Source organism: Solanum tuberosum, unplaced genomic scaffold, assembly GCF_000226075.1.
Source record: "Solanum tuberosum cultivar DM 1-3 516 R44 unplaced genomic scaffold, SolTub_3.0 scf00349, whole genome shotgun sequence".
Lineage (NCBI taxonomy): Eukaryota > Viridiplantae > Streptophyta > Magnoliopsida > Solanales > Solanaceae > Solanum > Solanum tuberosum.
Genome location: NW_006239271.1, coordinates 375,493 through 397,171, shown reverse-complemented (window position 1 = coordinate 397,171; position 21,679 = coordinate 375,493). Strand labels below are relative to the sequence as shown.

The window sequence follows — 21,679 nt, the reverse complement described above, 5'->3', positions numbered from 1 at the left end:
GGGGGAGTTTAGTAGCCTTGTATGTCGATTATGTGAGTCAATCTTTGCAAGTTTGGTTTGGGAAGTTCAACACTGAAATTTTATCACTTGGTGTTTTATCGGTATTATGCATCAAATCCAATATTTAATGAGAAGACAAGCACATTGATATTGACTGACATTATGCATCAAATCCCGTATTTAATGAGAAGACAAGCACATTGAGATTGACTGTCAATTTTGTGAAGTCGACTGATCAACTTGCAGATATCTCACCAAGTCCCTCATCGGTCCTCGTGTTAATTACATTTGTAACAAGCTAGGTACATGAATTGTATGCACTAGCTTGAGGGGGAGTGTTAGAATATAAATAGGTTTATACAATCCTATTAGAATAGGAATAGGTTTATACAATCCTATTAGAATAGGAATAGGTTTATACAATCCTATTAGAATAGGAATAGGTTTATACAATCCTATTAGAATAGGAATAGGTTTATACAATCCTATTAGAATAGGAATAGGTTTATACAATCCTATTAGAATAGGAATAGGTTTATACAATCCTATTAGAATAGGAATAGGTTTATACAATCCTATTAGAATAGGAATAGGTTTATACAATCCTAGTAGAATAGGAATAGGTTTATACAATCATATTTAGAATTGAATAGGAATAGAAATAGGAATAGTAAATAGTATCCTACTTGGTAAAGGATTGTATTGTAGTGTCTATAAATAGGGTCTCAATGTAATAGTGTAGAAACAACAACAATTCAATAATATTCTTCTCATATATTTCTCACAGTAGACAAATTACAGATGTAGTTTTGCTAGTCAATGAGTTTGTGATACTAGGTTGAGACAGAAGACTCCAGGAATTTTGTGCAAGTTGGACATTGAGAAGACTTATGACCATGTTAACTAGTCCTTCCTCCTCAAAGTCTTAAAGGACATAGGTTTTGGTACCAAATGGATTAACTGAATCAGTTATTATATATCCATTATGAAGTTCTCTCTCATCATAAATGGTAGTAATGAAGAGTTCTTTTCAATCACAAAGAGGTTTGAGACAGGGAGATCCCATGTCTTCTTTCCTTTTTATTTTAGCCATGGAGGGTTTAAACCACATGATCAAAATGGCAAAGAGGAATGGGTGGTTTAAGGGTTTCTGTGCTTCGTGCTTCACCTAACAGGGGTGGTTCTATGAAAAGTTACTCATTTATTATATGTTGATGATTCACTAGTTTCTCGTGATGCAAATGTATCTCAGATCAAACACCTTAGAGACATCCTAACTATTTTTGAAGGCATTTTTGGAATGCATGTTAATTGGCTTAAGAGCTTTATCCCCTCAGTCAATAAGGTGGACCACTTGCAACTGCTAGATACTCTTGGATGCCAGATTGATCCCCTACCAATGAAATATCTTGGTTTACCTTTGGGAGCAAAAAACAAAGAGACTGGGGTATGGAATGAAGTCTTGGAGAGAAGTGGGAGAAAATTATCTAGTGGAAGAGCCAATATCCATCATTGGGAGGCAGGTTGACACTCATCAAATTTGTAATGGATGTCCTCTCTATTTATATGATGAGCTTGTTCCCAAGTCCTTAGAGTATAGAGAAGAAGATCAACAAGTTAAGGAGATCCTTCTTGTGCTAAGAAAGTGAGAAAAGAGGATAAAATTTGATTAAATGGGATACCCTCACACACAACAGGAATCAGGGGTTTAGGGATCAAAAACCTTAGCATCCAGAATGAGTCTCTACTGCAAAAATAGCTCTGGAGATTCTGCACAGATGCCATGGCTCTATGGAGAAGATTTATTGCTAAGAAATATGGTTTGCTAAACCAATGGTCTACTAAGGAGGTTTTGGGTACTTTTGGTTGTTGTGTTTGGGAATCCATCAGAAGGTTGTGGAGACAATCTATACCAACATCTCCTACAGAGTAGGTGATGGAGTAAAAAAAGATTTATAGAATGAACTTTGAATAGGGAAAAACAATCTAAGAACTAAGTTTCCTCAGTTACATGTCCCATGTTCATAAAGAAATGTTTAGTGTCACAAGTTTGGAGATCCCAAGGATGAAATTTGGTTTTCAGGAGAGCTATGAATGACGGAAGTTTCAAAGATTGCAAGACTCCTTCAATTGTTGAATATGTCTCCTGGAATACTTAATGGAGCCGACAAACATGCATGGTTGCTCCACAACAAAGGGATTTTAGATTTACTGGAAGAAGAAGAATAGTCAGTCCACTGGCTTCTGGCCTTGGAAGCAAATTTGGAAGGTCACAAGCCCCCTAAAAGTCTCTTGTTTTGTATGGTTGGCAATTTGGAAAGCATGTCCGACTCATGAAGTGCTACAAGAAAAAGGAATGCAGATCTGTTCAAGATGTTTTATGTGTGATCAAGATGCAGAGAGCAACTATCATATGTTCCTGCACTAAAAATAGCCACAAAATTGTGAGACATGTTCCTCAGTATTCTTGGGGTCAGTTGGGTGATGCCAAAGTCCACTATGGAGTTGCTTACCAGTTGGAAAGGAATTGGTAGTAGAGGGTCAAAGGAAAATTGGTGGATGATAATTCCAGCATGTATCTGGTGGACACTATGGAAGGAAAGGAAGACCAAATGTTTTGAAGGCAAGAGCAGCAACATTCAGAAGATAAAGAGTCAGAGTCTTAATTAGCAGTATTTTTTGTGTAAACAAGAGTTGAGGGATATAGTAGCACTAGTTGACTTCATAGATAATTTGTAAAGTTCTTCTATTTTTGTAAAGTTCTTCTATTTTTACAGTCCTCTTGGAGGAATCCCATACTTTTGGTGGGTGTAAGATTCTTCCTCATTATTTCTTGGATGATGAGTTTTTTGTGAATACGAAGTCACCCTGTCTCAAAAAAAAAAAAAAAAACTTAATATTCTTTAAAATTAGGATGTTGCTTGGGCCACCTGCGTGTATCTGGAGTATTCAATGGGCAACATGTCACATCCAATGAGCGTAGGTACCAAGTAGCTCCGTCCAGCGAGGCTAAAGACATGGCTAACATTCATATAAATAGGACCCAAACGTGAGACCTCTGTTGTTACTCCTATCCCTCCACCATTCAAGAATCCTCTTGGTAACAATATGTACCTTTTAGTTGATGTTCTGCTTCTTGTATATATATATATATATATATATTGGGCAGAGAAACGGATGAAAAGACAGGAAATAAATATACTAAAATTATTCTTAAGCAATCAGGAACCAACCTCAGAGGAAACAGATAGAAAATATAGGTGCAATAAAGTTGAAAAATTAAAAGAGAAGCTAGTGAAGGCAAATACCTACCTCTTCCATAAAAATCTTGTTAGGTGTAGCTGTAAAATCTTCAAAGTCACCATTATCGCCCGTCCCCAACGCCTTCGCAATCACCAAGCGTGGATAACACTGTGCTGAGTTCAAAGGCTTTGATTTCTGTAGTCTCTGCAAAGAATATTGAAATAAATAAAGAGATAAAAACGAAAACTAGGAATGAATTAAATTAGAGGCAAGCAGAAAGAACGAACCAAGAATTGGGACTTTTTGAAGAATTGAGGAGGGAAAGAGGTGGGTTGTAAGGGGAGCTGAGCCTGAGAACAACTGCGAAAGCTGCTAAGAGTGGCCTCCATTTTTAGTATGATAATTAATAATTTGAGAGAAGCTCTTCCTGATTAAAACGAAGATGGTTGTTGCTCCGTGGTTCAAGGTTGGGCCTACCTTCACTTATCCATTAAGATTTTATTTATTTTTCAACCTAAAAACTCAAAAAGGAAAAATTATCGAATATGGCAAATATCAATATACATTTAAAATAAATAGCTACAATTTATACATGAATAACTATACAATAAATGGCAAAGTTAATTATATACAAATAATCAAAAAAGTTATTAAATATTAAATAGAAAAGTTATTATTACAAGCATAATTAATTATGTATAGGTACATTTTATGTGATCAGCTTCCCATGTTTACCCTCATTAATACTTTCTCTTCCATCAATATCCCTATATCACATATTTTCAATATTTTACCACCCCAAATTCCTTCCAATTTAAGATCCTTTTGATGATTTTTGTCATTGAATTCATCAAGTATCTTTTAATTGATTTTTTTCTCGTTTTTACGAAGATTATATTTGTATCCATCTATATTTTCATCTATTTTTATAGGGTTTCGATTAAAGAATTATTTTGTTTTCTCCATTATATTGGCTATAGTCATTAAAAAAAAAGTAGTACAGGAAAATTATGAGCAAAAAGAGATTGAGGTTTGTGTGATTGTCAAATTAATTTGTATATAGTAGAATACTTATATACATAGATACTTTATTGTACTAATATTAACACAAGTTGAAATGGTGATTTGTTAGTACAAGTATATTTGGATACATAAGTAATCTATCCAATTTAAAAGATTGATTAGGCAATACAAGTATAATTGGATTCATTAATACTATATCTTTTTTATGACAAGGGAAACCCGTAGCCGCTACCCTTTGGGTGCGCACAGGGTAAAACTCTCACTCCTATGCAATATCTCGCAAATCACATAGGAGAAGTAACCCGCACTAGGCAAGCCCGGTGCGACGAGCTCGACCCAGAAGCCAAACCCCTTGATTTCGCTGGCAAGGGGTTTCAAACTTGAGACCTCCAACATGGAAGTCCCAAGCCCAAACCAGAAGGCAAATACTATATTTTTATAAGCAAATACCTTAGCTAACACCAAACCTACAGAAAAAAACTTGACAAAAAGAGATTGATGTTTCTTGGATTTATCAATTTTTTGTATAGTCAAATACTTACACACTTTAATACCTACACATTCTATTATTTTTCATTTTTCTTGTTTCCAACTTTTGTTTAATAACAATGTATTCATATGTATACTATATTGTTGTATTCATTTTTTGTTTAACAATAATGTATTCATTTTTCAAATTGTCGTGTTCATATGCTAATTGTCATACTTTACCTTGTTTGATATTTTAATACATTAAGTTTTTATAAATACTTGTATCCTTGATTTATTAATACTTTAAGTTTATAAATAGAGATACCAATTTGAATTCAAAGTATTTATATACTAACTATACACAATTAATACATTTTTCTTATTTTAGTTCATTATAATTAAAATTGTATTAATGTATAAATAGAAAAATAAAAACATATAAAAAAATACAGGTAGAAAAAAATACAAATTATAGTCATTTTTTAAAAAATAACAACCTTAATAACCCTATAAATATAATAATTTTGTTAAGTTGCTCAAAAAAATATGGTAGGCTAGCCCCTTTAAATCAATTCTCGAATTAAATGTAATCACCGATAAACCGATAATCGATAAGCCAATATCTTAATGGTTCAAACGGTTTATCATCTCTACAAACCAATAACCAATAAGTCAAACTCATAAACTTTAAAACCGAATCGACCGATACGCAGCCCTAATACAAAAGCTTAAGGCCAACAAATGGCCCAAATCTTATTCAGACAAAATGTAAAAAGACAACAAAATCATGTAGTGTTGTTCTATTTGAAAAGTGCTAGAATCACCGGTTCTCTTTACTCTATCATTTTCTCCGTGTTAAGCTGTTGGAGTCGATGAAAAAGTTCATAAAATTCACATGAAATACCGATCGATCGAGAGAAAAATATTCCTCCACTTAGTGATGTTCGTCTTTTTCCGATCGAGATGACGACCACCATAATTCACGGTGTTGCCAATTATTTTTTTTTAAAAATAATAATTTTATCAACTTTTCTTTTAGTATAATTTGAATTGGAATGAGATTGAATTCTTATTAAAATATTAATCGGTTATAGTTTTCAAATTTTAAACGGATAGAATAAGTTCTCTCATGTGTCTCAATAACGGTAGATTTGAAACTAATATAATAAATTCTCCCTTATTTCTCAGTACCTGTCTTTCTATTACTATCTTTCATTGTGAATCGAAGTTTTTTACTTTCTCATATCTCCCAATGTATGCAAATAGATACATTATATAAAATGAAAAGCAAATGCCAGAAGATCTAAGGAGATGAAGAACCAAGACAAATCCATAAAGGAGAAACGAGAATCCCATAAATTCCATCGTCATTCTCATGAAGGTAAAGTTGAGAATTTACTGGATGTAAATTAGGAATTTTGCACTTAAATGAGGCTTAAAAAGTTATTTGATTTTTTAAAATTTGCTGTCGTAATTAGTATAATCAATCTATTATTGTGATGTGATCTATTGTTATCTTGGAGACTCTTAAAATAGGTTTTACTTCTTAACTTAGTTACCGAATGTATAGAGAAAGTGAAGCTATTACAACAGGTTGGGGATCACCAATAATTCATGCGTTCTTATATGGCAAATATTGTAGGATGTGGTTTACTTTGATGTTTAAGTATTTCTTTTATCCAAAACTATGATTAAATTTACTTAATAAGAATAGCACATATGAGTGTTGACATGAATGAAAAGAACAAAAAAACTATTGCCACACTATAGTGACATGTTATGTTATCACTTATATTGTGGTATATAGGTGAGTGTTTCTCACTTCTTTATATTTGATTGAGTGTTATCTAGAAGTAAATAAAAAATATTTAAGATTAAAAAGGAAAGTAGGTCAATTTTTTTAAAACAGATGGAGTATTAGAAATTTTGTTAACAAAATTTAAATTGAAATTTGTATACTAAACATCACATCATGCAAGCTGATCATATTGTTTTTGATAAAGCTTTGTGTTTTGATATAGATCAAAGTAATCGTCAAAGCATGGATCTGTTTTGAATTCAAAGCAGGGTTTTTAGGTGAGTGCTTCTTACTCTAATTCTTTAAATTTGATTGAATTATATCAAATGAAACTAAATTCAAAAATAATATATTGTTATATTAATTAAGAATCTATATATATAAAGGAGAAACGTAGAGGAGGTGATGTGGCACCTCTCTATGGTCTCCATTCACATTTATCCTTTTTTCCCTCTTTTTTTTGGATTTTTTTCTTTCTTTCTCTATATAAATATTTGGACAATAAATGTCATGTAATTATATTGAGTCAGCCCACGTTGTTGCAGTAACCTAAGATGTTCTTGTAATAAAAATTTATTACACACGTTCAATCTCTTTTATGGAGAATAACTGATTCATTAGGAAGTTTAAAAGTTGCATCAATTTTATTGTCCGGCAAACATATATAAGAGGCGAAACTCATCTTTATTTCCTACTACTAAGCCATGAAATGGGACTGCTGCTTCTTCTCAATTTGTCAAGTTTGAACTTTGATCCGAGGTGATTTCAACACAGCAATTTACTTTCTTTGGTATGTCAAATTTATTCTTCTATTACATTTTTTTTTTCCTTTTCTTATGCTTCAATTTTTTATTAAAAAAATATTATCACATAGTAGCCAAAGCCTATGAACAATTCAAAGGTTCCTTTTATTTTTTAAATTATAGCTTACGTTATTCATTATTTGTAACAACCCGTTTGGTCGTTTTGAGTAGTAGTGTTTCTTATTTCATAAAATACTTTCCGATAGATTTTATATGGGTACTTTGGACTATTCGTAACTACAATTATGAATTTAGTGGGGTAGTTTTAATAATTATTTTACTTGATGATAAAAGGAGATAACATTAAAATTGCACAGGTCACTTTTACCACTTTTATAGTTAGTCTTATATAATAATTAGGGAGTAAATATTCTGTAGAAAAAAAAAATAAGGGTTTGAGGCGAGAAAGCAATACCTGCAGCATCTGTCAAGAAGCCCGATATCCAGGTAATTAGTATCAATTCTTCTATTGTGTCACATAAATTATAATGGATTAGAGTTGCAATTAGGCTTGTGCATGCGTTACAGATGGAAAGAATGTTAGAGTTATGTTGAAATTGGGGACAAGGTCTGTACGTAATAATGACCTAATGATTACTAAGGAAGCTGAGGTGAAATTGTTAGTATGTTTGAGGTTAATACATTAAAATATCATTATTTGGGTGCATTTTGTATTAGAGATTATCGGTAGATGAGGTAGTATATAATTGAACTGCCAGTGCCAATAGAAAAGGATATGATCTGTAAAAATTGTTATTAATTAGTGGAAGAGAGATTATCATTAAATAATAGGTGACACTGAAATTGAGGATTACAAGCATATATCTATACATAAACATTGATAGAGTAAAGTTGCAAATTAATTTTGCATTCACGTGATTCTTGATTGGAAAGTTCGGGATTTGTTATGTCTATATGTTGGAATGGGTTTCCGTGTTACATTGGTTTTCGTTGGTTAGTTTATTTTGGTGGTTTCATGAGCTGGCTGCCACTGGTATCGTGACCAGTGGTTTCAGTTTTACCATATTATAAACTAAAATTTGATATATCGAAATAGGTAATGAAATATAAGATGTAGTATATTATATGAATTACATTAAAGTTATGCTAATGGGAGGAATTAAGACTTACCCTTGGATTTGAACTTTAGGAAATTGATTATAGGATTAGGTGAGTTTTTGGGTATAGGAGGGACATAGAATAATATAAGTGTTTATAGGCTTGTTAACTTACAAATTATGCGTATATACTTGATAGATTGGAAAGGTTCGGAGGCATTGAGGAAAGGAAAGGCATTGGAGAAGTAGCTTGCCTGACGTCAGTTCTTCGGTGGAGGTAGGTTATGGTTTATTCTATTTCGATAGTTAGACTCTTAATAGTGACTGATATGTATTGAGTGATATTGTGAAGTTCTCTATGTACTTGATTGTGTGATTGTGTGGCTTGGTTGTGTGGTTTGTGAATGGTCTAAAATCCTGAGACCGTGAGATTTATAATCTGAAAACTTCTCTATCAAAGTGATGCCTTGAATAAAGAAGGCTTGATGAAATAAATTAAATGAATTGAAAAGTGGTGATAATAAATGATAAATTAATAATATTATTGGATCGGAGTGTCACGTTCCGACACGGTAACATTAAAGGAAAAAGATATTGAATTAATTTAATGTACTCAATCTCAATGAACGCATTTCCCAAACGAGTGTGATGTGGAGGCATGAGTCCTCGGGTGTGTGATTGATTACATACTTGCTTCAACTGTCACTTGTGCATGTTGTTGTTTCTTATCACCTGCTAAGTGCTATAGTTGACTTTATACTATTATTCATTGTATATTAGTTTCTATTTTGGGTTGGCCGATGATACCTACTCAGTACATGTTGCCCCGTACTGAGCCCTACTTGTATTTTTCTTTGTTTTCCTTTTATATAGTGCAGCGAGTGTACCAGCGACTTTGACTCGCCCTCAGCTCTAGCCAGTCTCAGTATATCAGGTTTAAGGGTGAGCTATTTATTCGAGCTTGTGTTGGATTCTCTCGGTCATGACCTGATGTCCATAGTTTTCGGACACAAATTACTTTATTTCATTTATTTCAGTGTCTTTGATACTCTTAGACTTAGTATTTAGAGATTAGATGTCCTTGATGTGATGACTTTCAGATTTTGGGGATAATATGTAATAGACTTTAAAGGTTTATTTGATTGGTTACTTTAATAAGTTTTGGAGCTTTCGCGTTATTGTTGTTATTCGTAGTCGAATCATTGGTATGTGTTGGGGTTTAGATTCCTTGGTCCGCCCACTTAGGAGGTTAAGTGTGGGTGCCACTCATGACTCAATTTGGGTCGTGACATTATTAATTGAGATGTAATTGATGAAATCTGAACTTGATGATCAGATTGAGAAGAAATGGAGAATGGAGAAGAAGGGTAGAGAGAATTGGTAATTGCTCTTTGGAAATTTTTCTCGTATATTGAATGAATCAGTACACACCATTCTCACATGTATATATACATTGTTCATATCTAACTAACTAACATGACAACTAGCCTAACTAACTAACAACTAATTTGTAAGTAACTAACTGATTAACTATGACTAATTACAACTTGTAAATGAAATTAAGTTATGTAATTCATGTAGTTTCAATACTCCCCCTTAAACTAGGGCCTAAGAAAACATTCAGGACGCTTAGTTTGGATAATAGGAACTCATGTTGAGCTCTTCCCAAAGCTTTAGTCAATAAGTCTGCCAGTTGTTCATGTGAGGGAACATACACTGTCTTGATCAAGCCCTGCTGAATCTTCTCCCTGATGAAGTGACAGTCTATTTTGATGTGCTTAGTCCTCTTATGAAACACCGGATTTGCTGCTATTTGGATGGCTACTTTGCTGTCACAGTATATAGATATTGGTCCTTCAACTTGAATCTCCAATTCCTTAACCAGATTAGTAACCCAAACTACTTCAGCTGTCAAGCCTGCTAGACTTCTATATTCAGCCTCAGCTGAGCTTCTGGAAACTGTTGCTTGCTTCTTGGATTTCCAGGCAATGATTGATTCACCAAGCTTGAGAATGTAACCTGTCACAGATCTTCTAGTGTGTGGACATGAAGCCCAATCAGCATCACAATAACCTGTTAGTCTCATGTCCCTATCTGATGACATTAATAATCCCAACCCTGGTTGAGTCTTAATATACCTTGGGACTCTTAATGTTGCATTACAATGTTGTACTGTAGGTCTCTACATGAATTGACTTAGTGTCTGCACTGTATAAGAAATATCAGGCCTAGTGATGGTCAAGTAGAGTAGCTTTCCAATCATTTTTTGGTATTGTTGTACATCTTCAAACAGTTCAACAAACTCATTTCCCCCATTACCATTAGTCATCTCAGCTATAGTCAGCTTCATGTTACACTCCAAAGGAGTTAAAGCCACTTTGCCTCCTGTTAGACCAGCTTCTGCTAACAATTCTAGAGCATACTTTCTCTGATTCATCAGAATTCCTATTTTAGACCTGCTGAATTTAATTCCCAGAAAAAAAAATTAGTTTTCCCAAGTCTTTAATCTTGAAGGACTGATGTAGCACCCTTTTGGTATCTTGGATCAATTGTGTGTCATTGCCAGTGATGAGCAAATCATTCACATAGACCAATATGATTACCATCTTGTTCCCTTGCTTCTTAGTGAATAAAGAATGGTCCAAAGGACTTTGTTTATACCCTGAGATTACCAATGCTTCTGTTAGTTTGAAGTTCCATTGTCTATATGTTTGTTTTAGTCCATACAAAGACTTAACAAGCTTACAGACCATATGTTTCTCCCCCTGAATCTGCAAACCTTTAGGTATTTCCATAAAAACATCTTCCAACAAATCCCCTTGAAGAAAAGTATTATACACATCCATTTGGAACAAGGGCCAATTTTCAGTAGCAGCCAATGCAATGACAATTCTTACTGTCACCATTTTCACAACTGGAGAAAAGGTTTCTTGATAATCAATCCTAGCAGTCTGATTGTATCCCTTAGCTACAAGTGTTGCTTTGTACCTTTCCACATCACCATTAGCCTTGTATTTGATCTTATATACCCACTTGCAACCAATTACTGAGTGACTAGGAGGTAAAGGAACCAGTTTCCAAGTCCCATTGTCTTCTAGAGCTTGCAATTCTTGTTTCATAGCATCAACCCATTTTGCATCTATTACAGCCTCCTCATAAGTGGAAGGTTCCATTCCTGTGGATATTTTGGCTATGTATGCATAATATGGAGAAGAGATATGCTGGTAAGAAACATAGTTTGCCATAGGATGAGGAACTGGATTGGTAACTTTGGTGCTAGTATGATAATCATGATGCCATCCAGTTGGTGCAGTGATCCTTGCTGGCCTTCTTGGAGCAACATGAGGAGCAGGTAATTGTAGAACTAAACTTAAATCATGCATATCAGGTGGAGGTAAATCTGATGGAGGATCTATATGTATGATAACATCTCTGGCTGCACTATCTAGGGATCTCTCATTATTAGCATTGAAGTCTACTGAAGGTTCATCATGAGTCAAGGTCTCATCCTCACTCTCATCCAAATAAGAAGGGACAGTAGACAAAGTAGGATGATAGAGTAAATTCTGTGATGAGTCACCTTTAAATAGAAACTCATTTTCATAAAAAACCTACATCTCTACTAACAAGGAACATTTTGTCATGTAGATAAAAAAGAAATATCCCTTTTGTGTTATGGAGTATCCTAACAATGCACAGGTAGTAGCTCTAGGTGAGAATGTGTCAACTTTGACAACTTTAGTTGCATAGCACAAACAGTCAAGTACTTTCAGGTGTGCAATTACAGGTTTGTGTTTATGAAACAACTCATATGGAGATTTTCCTTTAAGCACTGGTGTAGGCAACCTGTTTATCAAATAAACTGCATTTAGGACACATTCACCCCAAAACCTGTTAGGAATAACTCCTTGGAATCTGAGGGCTCTAGCTACCTCTAGTATATGTCTATGTTTCCTTTCCATAACACCATTTTGCTGTGGTGTGTGAGGAGAACTACTTTGATGTATGATTCCTAAATATTCAAACAAAGTGTTGCAGTCTTTATTAAAAAAATTCACTACTATTGTCATACCTAAAAATCTTCACAGAAGCTGCAAATTGAGTTTTTATCATTGATAGAAACTTCTTCAATATAGTGATAACATCTGATTTCAATCTGAGCAAATACAACCATGTCTTCCTGATGTAATCATCAACTAATGTCAGAAAATATCCAAACCAATTGTGAGTAGTTGTTTTATAGGGACCCCATACATCCAAATGCACCATATCAAAGATACTTCTACTTCTAGTACAACTCAATGAAAATGGCAGCCTAGTTTGTTTTGCCAGAGGGCAAACTTTACATATATCCCTAATGATGTTGTCCTGTCCTTCCAGTGTCAATGACATCTTCCTGAGAACATTCATAGTTGGATGACCCAATCTTTTGTGCTACAACATGTCTTCTCCAGCATTTTGTACATTAACAACCATTAACTTTGGTCCTTTATTGGTGTCATGATGCTTATTGTTGTCCAATAGAATATAGAGACCTCCAGTCTCCTTACCAATCCCCCTCACTTTTCCAGTGGAGAGGTCCAGAAACACATAAAACTCAGGAAAAAATTGAACACTGCAATTGTATAGTGAGTTGTGACACAGACAGTAAATCATACTTAAAATCAAGCACCACCAACACATCTTTTAAGACATCTCTACCATCCCACTTATACTTTCCAACATGAGAAATTGTGTTGGTTTGTCCATTAGGTAGATGAACCTGCTTTCTATTTGGCAATACACATATGTGAAACAATGCATCTAGATCTGAGGTAATGTGCTTAGTTGCTCTTGAATCCACTATCCAGTGTCTGTTAGCATTATCATTATTACTAGCTACCATAAAAGTATGTGCAATACCTGTCATATGAGCTTCATCTGTTGTGTTGGTTGGTGGTTCTTCAGTGCACTTCTCCTTGCTCAGCAATTTCAGTATCTGACTATATTGCTCCTTTGTAAATGCAGGCTGCTCCATGAGATGTTGCATGTTTTGCATACATTGGCCTTGCACAACTGCACTAAAAGGATCATCACAATCAACAGCATGTGCCATTCTTGTCCCACCAGACTTATTCCTGAACTTAGGATGAACAGGAGGGTACCTAACTACTCTGTAACAAGTCTCCTTGGTGTGCCCTTTCAATTTGCAAACCTCACATTGCAAGTTATAGTTCATTTTGTTCCTTTGAAAAGCATTCTGACTGTTGTAATCGACATTATTCCCAGCTTGCTGATTACCACCATAACCACTACTTCCTAGATTAGTATTTTGTGAATTATAGTTAGATCTCCCAGAGCTTGAACTTCCTACATAGAGAGCAGCCGATGATTCACCCAATTCAGTTCCTGAATATGAACCTGTTGTCATTCGCTGACTTTCATCAGCAATGATCATTGAGTAGGCTTTATTCAGGGATGGTAAAGGTATCATCATTAGTATTTGACTCCTTTGTTGGCTATAGGACTCATTCAATCCCATTAAGAAAGCAAACAGACGCATATACTGCAAATGACTAGCATACACCTTCGACTTATCACAACCACAAGAAGGTGGAGGAACAAGTGCGTCAAACTCTTCCCAGAGTACACATAATTTGGTAAAATAAGCAGATACAGATGAAGTACCTTGAGAAATTGTACAAATTTCCCTATGCAATTGATAACCTCTTGATCCATTAACTTTGTCAAATCTCTCCTTCAAATCAGCCCAAACAGTTGTTGCATCTGTAGCATACACAATCCCACTCATGAGCTCTTTTGACACAGAATTGAGAATCTAGGACAAAACGAGAGCATTACATTTCTCCCAATGCTCTTCTAAATTGCTTCCATAATCACTTTTCTTACAGGTTCCATACACGAAACCCAATTTGCTCTTAGCTCGGAGTGTGAGAAGCATCGATCTACTCTAAACTGCATAGTTTTCCACTCATGTGAGTTGAATGCTTGTCAACAGTGATCCTGGGGTATCCGATTGATGAAGATACAGGGGATGACTTCATTGTTTCTCAATATTCTCAATTGTATCTTTGTTCGCCATGATTTTGTGAAAATTGCAGAGATGTTTGAGCAAGGATTAATTAGAGATTGAAAAAGAAAAGGATCGATAAACAGACTTGAATCAATCTTCGATTCGAGGCTCTAATACCATGATGAAATTTGAACTTGATGATCAGATTGAGAATAAATGGAGAATGGAGAAGAAGGGTAGAGAGAATTGGTAACTGCTCTTTGGGAAATTTTCTCGTATATTGAATGAATTAGTACACACCATTCTCACATGTATATATACACTGTTCATATCTAATTAACTAACATGGCAGCTGGCCTAACTAACTAACAAATAATCTGTAAGTAACTAACTGATTAACTATGACTAATTACAACTTGTAAATGAAATTAAGTTATGTAATTCATGTAGTTTCAATAGTAATAATCTTTTTTAAAGTGTCATCATTTTTCTTTGGTCTCATGGATAAATTTTGTTTAGATCCTCATATTTTTCCACGCTTAACTGATAGTATATATATGACCATCTCGACCTTATAAAATATTTTGGATCTCAATTTTACAATAGTTTATAAGTGCAACTGATGAGGTCTTGAAAAATATATAAAAAAACAATTTCGACAAAAATCAAATAGCAAAAATATTGGATTGAAAATACGGAATTGGATACAAATATGCTTAGAACTTAGAAGAAAGGGAGACGATTTACCGAAACAAGAATAGTAATATAGAGGAGACATTAAGTAGAGAACAAAGGGAAAAGGGAGAAAAGATTGCAAAAAAGAATCGAATGAATGAAGTTATAAGGAAGAAGAAAATATATTTTTGTTTGCATCAGAATGAAATTGCGTGTATCATGTATTTTGTTGTCCTTTCCAAGCCATCAAAAACTTATAAAATGATTAATATATTCAAAATAATTTAGTATTTAGAGAATGTCATGTCAATTCATCATTTTTAATTAGGTTGTGATATGATTTCGAAGAATAAATTGGATATGAACAATTTCAATAAAATTTTATTCTTGAACAAAAATTTATTTCATGTATTTCATGATGGAAATTCTATTAATAATCGAATTGGATTTGATGTAGGGATTTGCCGATGACGCTAATATGGAGAAAAGTATTGTGTAATATGTCGTTGTGACTCAGTATCAAGAAATCATACGACAATCTATGATGATTATGTTTATTTTCCTACATTTTCTAAATATATTTAATTATGTTTATGCATATAAATATCAAGCATAATATTTAAATTATGTATTTGTGTGTATATATAATGAATAGTTATATATATTTGATATATTTCTTAATTTTTCTATTTATATAATTTATTTTTAGAAAATCTAAAGTTATTTCTTAAGTACTTTGTTTTAATTATTCCTCTCTTTTTTAGTTTAGAAAAACCCAAGAGTGATTATCATTAATTTGGTAATTTAATGACTACTTACTGTACAATAAAATAACAAACATGTTAATTTTCTTCTTCTAAAATAGTATGATGTTCATGTAGAGAGAATTTGAGATTGAAAGAGAAAAGAAGATATTTTCATACATCTAAAATGTGAATTACATGTGCTTTTATAAAGCTAGCTACAGTGTATTGTTATAACATAACTTGCTACAGTAAAGTTAGTTATAACTAACTACTGTCAACTAACTAACTACGCCTCTAATCACCAACTAATCTTCTATTTATTTAATACTCCCCCTCAAGCTAGGATGGAAGATATCAAGAACTCCTAGCTTGGAAAGAAGATTGTGATGTTGTACTATCCCTAATCCCTTTGTAAGTAAACTTGCCAACTATGACTTGGTTCCAATATGCTCAGGCTTGATCAGTCCATCTTTGAGCTTCTCTCTCACAAAATGACAATCTATCTCGATGTGTTTGGTTCGTTCATGAAAAATTAGGTTAGAAGCAATTTGCATAGCAGCTTTGTTATCACAACATAGTCTGACTGGAGTCATTATATCCACCTATAGATCTTTTAGCAATCCTACCAACCATATAACTTCTGATATTGCCCCTGTCATACTCATGTATTCTGTTTCTGCTGAGCTTCTACTCACTGTATGCTGCTTCTTTGATTTCCATGAAACCATAGACTCCCCAAGCATGATTATATATCATGTTATTGACCTTCTTGTGTTGGGGCATGTTGCCCAGTCTGAATCACAAAATGTTGTTAAGCTTGTGATTGATCTTTTCTTCAACAATATCCCTTGTCCAGGTGCCCCTTTCAAAATATCTAAGAACTCTTAGTGTTGCATCCCAATGTGACCTTTTTGGATGCTGCATGAATTGGCTAAGAACCTGAACTGCAAAGCAAATGTCAGGCCTAGTGATTGTCAAATAAATCAACTTCCCTATCAGCTGCTAGTAGCTATGCACATCAGTTAGGATAGGGTCATTCACATTCCCAACCTTTGAATCAATTCTACAGTAGTAAGTTTTATGTTCATCTCCATTAGAGTGGATGCTGGCTTAGCTCTTCCTAATCCAACTTTGGATAAAAGTTCCAAAGTGTACTTCCTTTGGTTGAGTAATATCCCTTTGTCTGACCTTAATATCTCAATTCCTAGGAAGTATCTGAGTTGTCCTAGATCTTTCACCTTAAACTTGTTGTGTAGAGTCTTTTGAGCATCATTAATTAGAGTTTGGTTGTTTCCTGATTATAAATCATCAACATATACAAGAATTATCACTATATCAGCCCAACATATCCTGCTTCTAGTAAGGCAGTGGTCAATTTTATATTCCATTGCCTAGAGGCTTGTTTCAAACCATACAAAGATTTGATCAGTTTGCATACTTTAGTCTCCCCCTGTCTGTGAAAACCCTGTGGTAAGGACATATAAACATCCTCATATAAATCACCCTGTAGAAATGCATTATTGACATCCATATGGATCAAGGGCCAATCCTTTGAGGCTGCAATAGTAATGACAGTTCTCATTGTTACCATCTTTGCAACTGGTGAAAATGTCTCATGATAGTCTAACCCCTCTTTTTGATTGTATCCTTTTACTACCAACCTTGCCTTGTACTTGTCTATGGACCCATCAGTTTTGTGCTTAATCTTAAACACTCATTTTGAACCAATTGCCTGCTTCCCTGGTGGTAAGTCTACTATCTCCTAGGTGTGATTACTTTCCAATGCTGCAATTTCATCAGACATAGTTGCAACCCACCTATCATCTGTAGATGCTTCACGAAAAGAAGTAGGCTCAATTAGTTGTGAGAATATACCCAAGTATGCTTGGTAAGGCGTGGACAAATGAGAATAATGGAGATAGTTTGAGATGGGGTAGGTACAACTTGCAGATGGTTTTGAATTAGTGACATAGTCATCAAGCCAACCAGGTGGCTTAGTATGTCTAGAAGGTCTAGTCTTTAATGGATTGACTAGTAGTGTTTCTGGTAAAGGATCAACTTCATTTGCTTCATCTGTGCCATTAGAAACTGCAACATTCTCTATGTTATTCTCTATACTGAACTCAGTATCATGGTCTGATGATATGTCTGGATTGTCTAATATAACAAGCTTTATATGCTCATTGACAGAAGTAGGAATCAAGTCTGAGTTATCCATCTCAAACATATCAGACTCTGCAGGCAATGCTTGTGTTTGGAAAGGAAAATGTCCTCTCTAAATGTAACATCTCTACTCACAAAGAAAACCTTTTTAATCAGATCATACAACCTGTACCATTTCTGAGTCTCAGAGTACCTTAGGAACACTGATTTCCTAGCTCTAGGTGCAAACTTGTCCCCTTTAGGAAATCTAGTTGCATAATACAAGCAACCAAATACCCTTAAATGACTAACTTCTAGTATCTTCTGATGTAACACCTCATAAGGTGATCTCCCTTTCAACACATTAGTAGGCAACTTATTGATCAGATATACAGCAGTCCTAGCACATTCACCCCATAATTGAATAGGAAAGAAGCTTTGAAATCTTAGTGCCCTGGCCACTTCTAATATGTGCCTATGTTTTCTTTCTACTGCACCATTCTGCTGAGGAGTGTAAGCACAACTACTATGATGTATAACACCATTTGAAGCAAGCAAGTCAATAACTGAGGAATTAAAGAACTCTGTACCATTGTCAGAACTTAAAATCTTCACACACAGTGCAAACTGATTCTTTATTAAAGCAATGAAATCCCTGAGGACTACAATGACTTCACTTTTAGAGTGAATTAGACATAGCCAAGTGTATCTACTAAAGTCATCCACTATAGTAACAAAGTAATGCTTTTTGTCAAAAGTAGGATGTCTGTAGGGTCCCCAAATATCAACATGAACTAATTCAAAAGCTCTTAATGTTTTGCTTTCACTAACAGGAAACTTCAATCTACATTGTTTAGCTAAAGGACAAATCTCACAGTTGTGTTGTACAGTTCTGTCTAAAAGATGGTTTAATGACTGAATATGTTGCAGCACACTTGTTGAAGCATATCCTAGCCTTAAGTGCCAAAGTCTTGTGTCTCCATCCTTATTCTTAGCAACCATAGCATGCATTGTTGTCTTTATTTGATTCTCTAGTTTATACAACCCTTCCTTTTCTTTACCAATCCCCAATACCTTGCCATTGTAAAGTCTCTGAAACACACAGAAGTCAGGGTAAAAAGAGACAGAACAAGCTAGTTCCCTGGTTAGTTTTGAGACTGATAGCAAGCTAAACTTGAAGTCTAGTACATGCAATACATTATTGAGTTCATGCCCCTCTAAAATTTTGTGATCCCAATATTTCTAATGTCACATTTATTCCCTGTTGGCACCTGTACTCCATCTGTATTATTGTCTTGTATACTTAGACTAGCAATTAATAATTTCTCATTAGGTGTAATATGATGTGCAGCTCCACTATCAATTATCCATTCACAAACCTGACCTGTTTGGGAATCTAAGGAAGCAATACTTGACATGATAGCAACACAGTCTGATGTGCTTGCCTTGTCCATCCTATTCACCAGATCTTCATATTGAGATAATGACATCTGATTCTCAGTAGCCTTTGTGAAGTCATCAGCATTCTTAGTGAAATGAGCATTAGGCTTAACATCAGATCTGAAACCCTCAGTTCCTCTTCTTTCAGTAAAACCATCAGGTCCTTTCCTCTTGCTTTGAAAATCTGGTGGATACCCTACCAACTTGTAACAGTCACCCATAAAATTCCCTTTGAATCCACAATTATCACATATTGTACCTGGTGGTACAGATTTCTCTGGTTTAGGTCTGTATCATTGAGTTCTTCATGCTAAAAGTGTTAGAGGATCCTTGGTTTTGTCTAGAACTCCTAGTGCTCTCTAACTTTCTTCTTGTGCTGCTACTGCATATGCTTCATTAATAGTTATAACATGCTTCCTAGCCAAGATACTACTCCTGATCTGACCAAAACTTTCATTCAATCCCATTAGGAATTGTAGCAACCTCTGATACCTTAAATGTTCCACATACGTAGCTGAATCCTCACAAGTGCACCCAGGCGAATGAATCATAACATCCAATTCATCCCATAAGTCCCTCAATTTTGAATAATATGAAGTCACAGAGTCGATACCTTGTTTGAGAGCTGTGATTTCAAATCACAAATGATATATTCTGGTGAGATATGATCTATCAAACCTTTCCTCAAAATCTGCCCAAACCTTCTTTGCATTCGAAGCATATATTATTCCTGGTAGCAATTCACTCGTAACAGTGCTCGCAATCCATGACAACACAATTGTGTTACACTTTTCCCAATGTTCTTCCAGTACTCCTTTATAAGCTGCCTTTGCACAAGATCCATCAACAAATCCTAGTTTTACTTTTCCTCTGAGAGCCAATTTCATCGATCTGCTCTACAAAGCATAATTTTATGGTCCTGTTAGTTTGATTGGCACCAAAAAAACTCCAGGAGCATCTGAAGCGTGGAGATACAATGGATGATTGTGATTTAGGGTTATGACCTCATTCCCTGTCATCGATGCAAATGGATTTTCATTTCCCGTCATTCTGGTTTGATTCATAAGCTGCTTCTACCTTGTTTATCTTCTGCGCAGATCAATCCTCACGATCTGGGCTCTGATACCATGTTAATTTTCTTCTTCTAAAACAGTATGATATTCATGTAGAGAGCATTTGAGATTGAAAAAGAAAAGAAGATACTTTCATACATCTGAAATGTGAATTACACATGCTTTTATAAAGCTAGCTACAATGTATTGTTACAACTAACTTGCTACAGTGAAGTTAGTTATAACTAACTACTATCAACTAACTAACTACGCCTCTAATCACCAATTAATCTTCTATTTATTTAATAAAACACGTATATTCTTTAGCTGAGGATCTCTTCTTTTTTTTTTCTTTCTTTTGACTTCTTTTGTTCCATTATTCTCTCTATAACAATTTTTTATTTCTAATGGAATTGAATAACTAATACATATTTATGAGACTTTTTCATTTTTTTAATCCGTTTTTCATTTCTTTCGTGTTCGTAGATGATCAACAATTATTTAATCTCATTTAAGTTTAACAGTTAATACATATTAATATTCATGCATTTAAACTTCTCCCATATTCCTTGGGTTTTCTCAAATTTTTCATTCAAATATATCGCATGTAGTACTTCAGTTTTGCAGTTGTAAGCTTATGTCTAAAAGTTTATTTTTCATATATTTTGTTTTTAATTTTTTTATAATGGTGTGACGTTTAGATCAGCTTGCGCGTGCATTTTAATTAATTTCATGAGATAAATGTCACCTCTCATCAACAATAGATACCAGGTCATAATTTAATTTGTTTCAATTATTCTATGTTAGATAAGTAGGAAGACAATGAAGACAAGAAAGAATGTAGATCTTCACTTGGCATATTCACTATTTTATTTAAAGAATGTAGATCTTCACTTGGCATATTCACTATTTTATTTGTTTAAAACTTTGTTTAATCAAAATTATTTTGTGAGATTCATATTTTTTTGTTTTGGTTGAATTTATTTGTACGAGCAATTAAAAAGACCAATAATAAGAGATTATATAAAAATTGAAAAACATAACTAACATGAAGAAGAATTTGCTAACTTACACATTAGTGATAAAAAGGAAAAAATATTAGAATAATTTATATTATTATGTTGGTTCTTCCGCATTCTTAGTTATTTGTTCTCCAGTTAAGTTTATTGCTCCCAAGTCCTAACTGGTTGAATAATTTTCATATTTTCTAATTAA

General features: G+C 34.2%; 1 protein-coding gene across 2 annotated transcripts in view; it reads right to left on the bottom strand.

Moving 5' to 3' along the window:
• LOC102603575 (phosphoglycolate phosphatase) overlaps positions 1–3,691 on the bottom strand; it is an 11,773-nt gene extending 8,082 nt beyond the window's left edge. The window contains exons 1-2 of one of the 2 annotated variants that reach the window (XM_006361249.2): positions 3,531–3,691; positions 3,313–3,438 (exon numbers count right to left, since the gene is read on the bottom strand). In XM_006361249.2, the coding sequence (XP_006361311.1) occupies positions 3,313–3,438; positions 3,531–3,632 (228 nt within the window). In that variant the 5' untranslated portion in view covers positions 3,633–3,691. Of the gene's footprint in view, positions 1–3,312; positions 3,448–3,530 lie in introns of both variants that reach the window. The other variant, XM_006361248.2, reaches the window with a different exon arrangement.
• Positions 3,692–21,679: the final 17,988 nt, after the last annotated feature.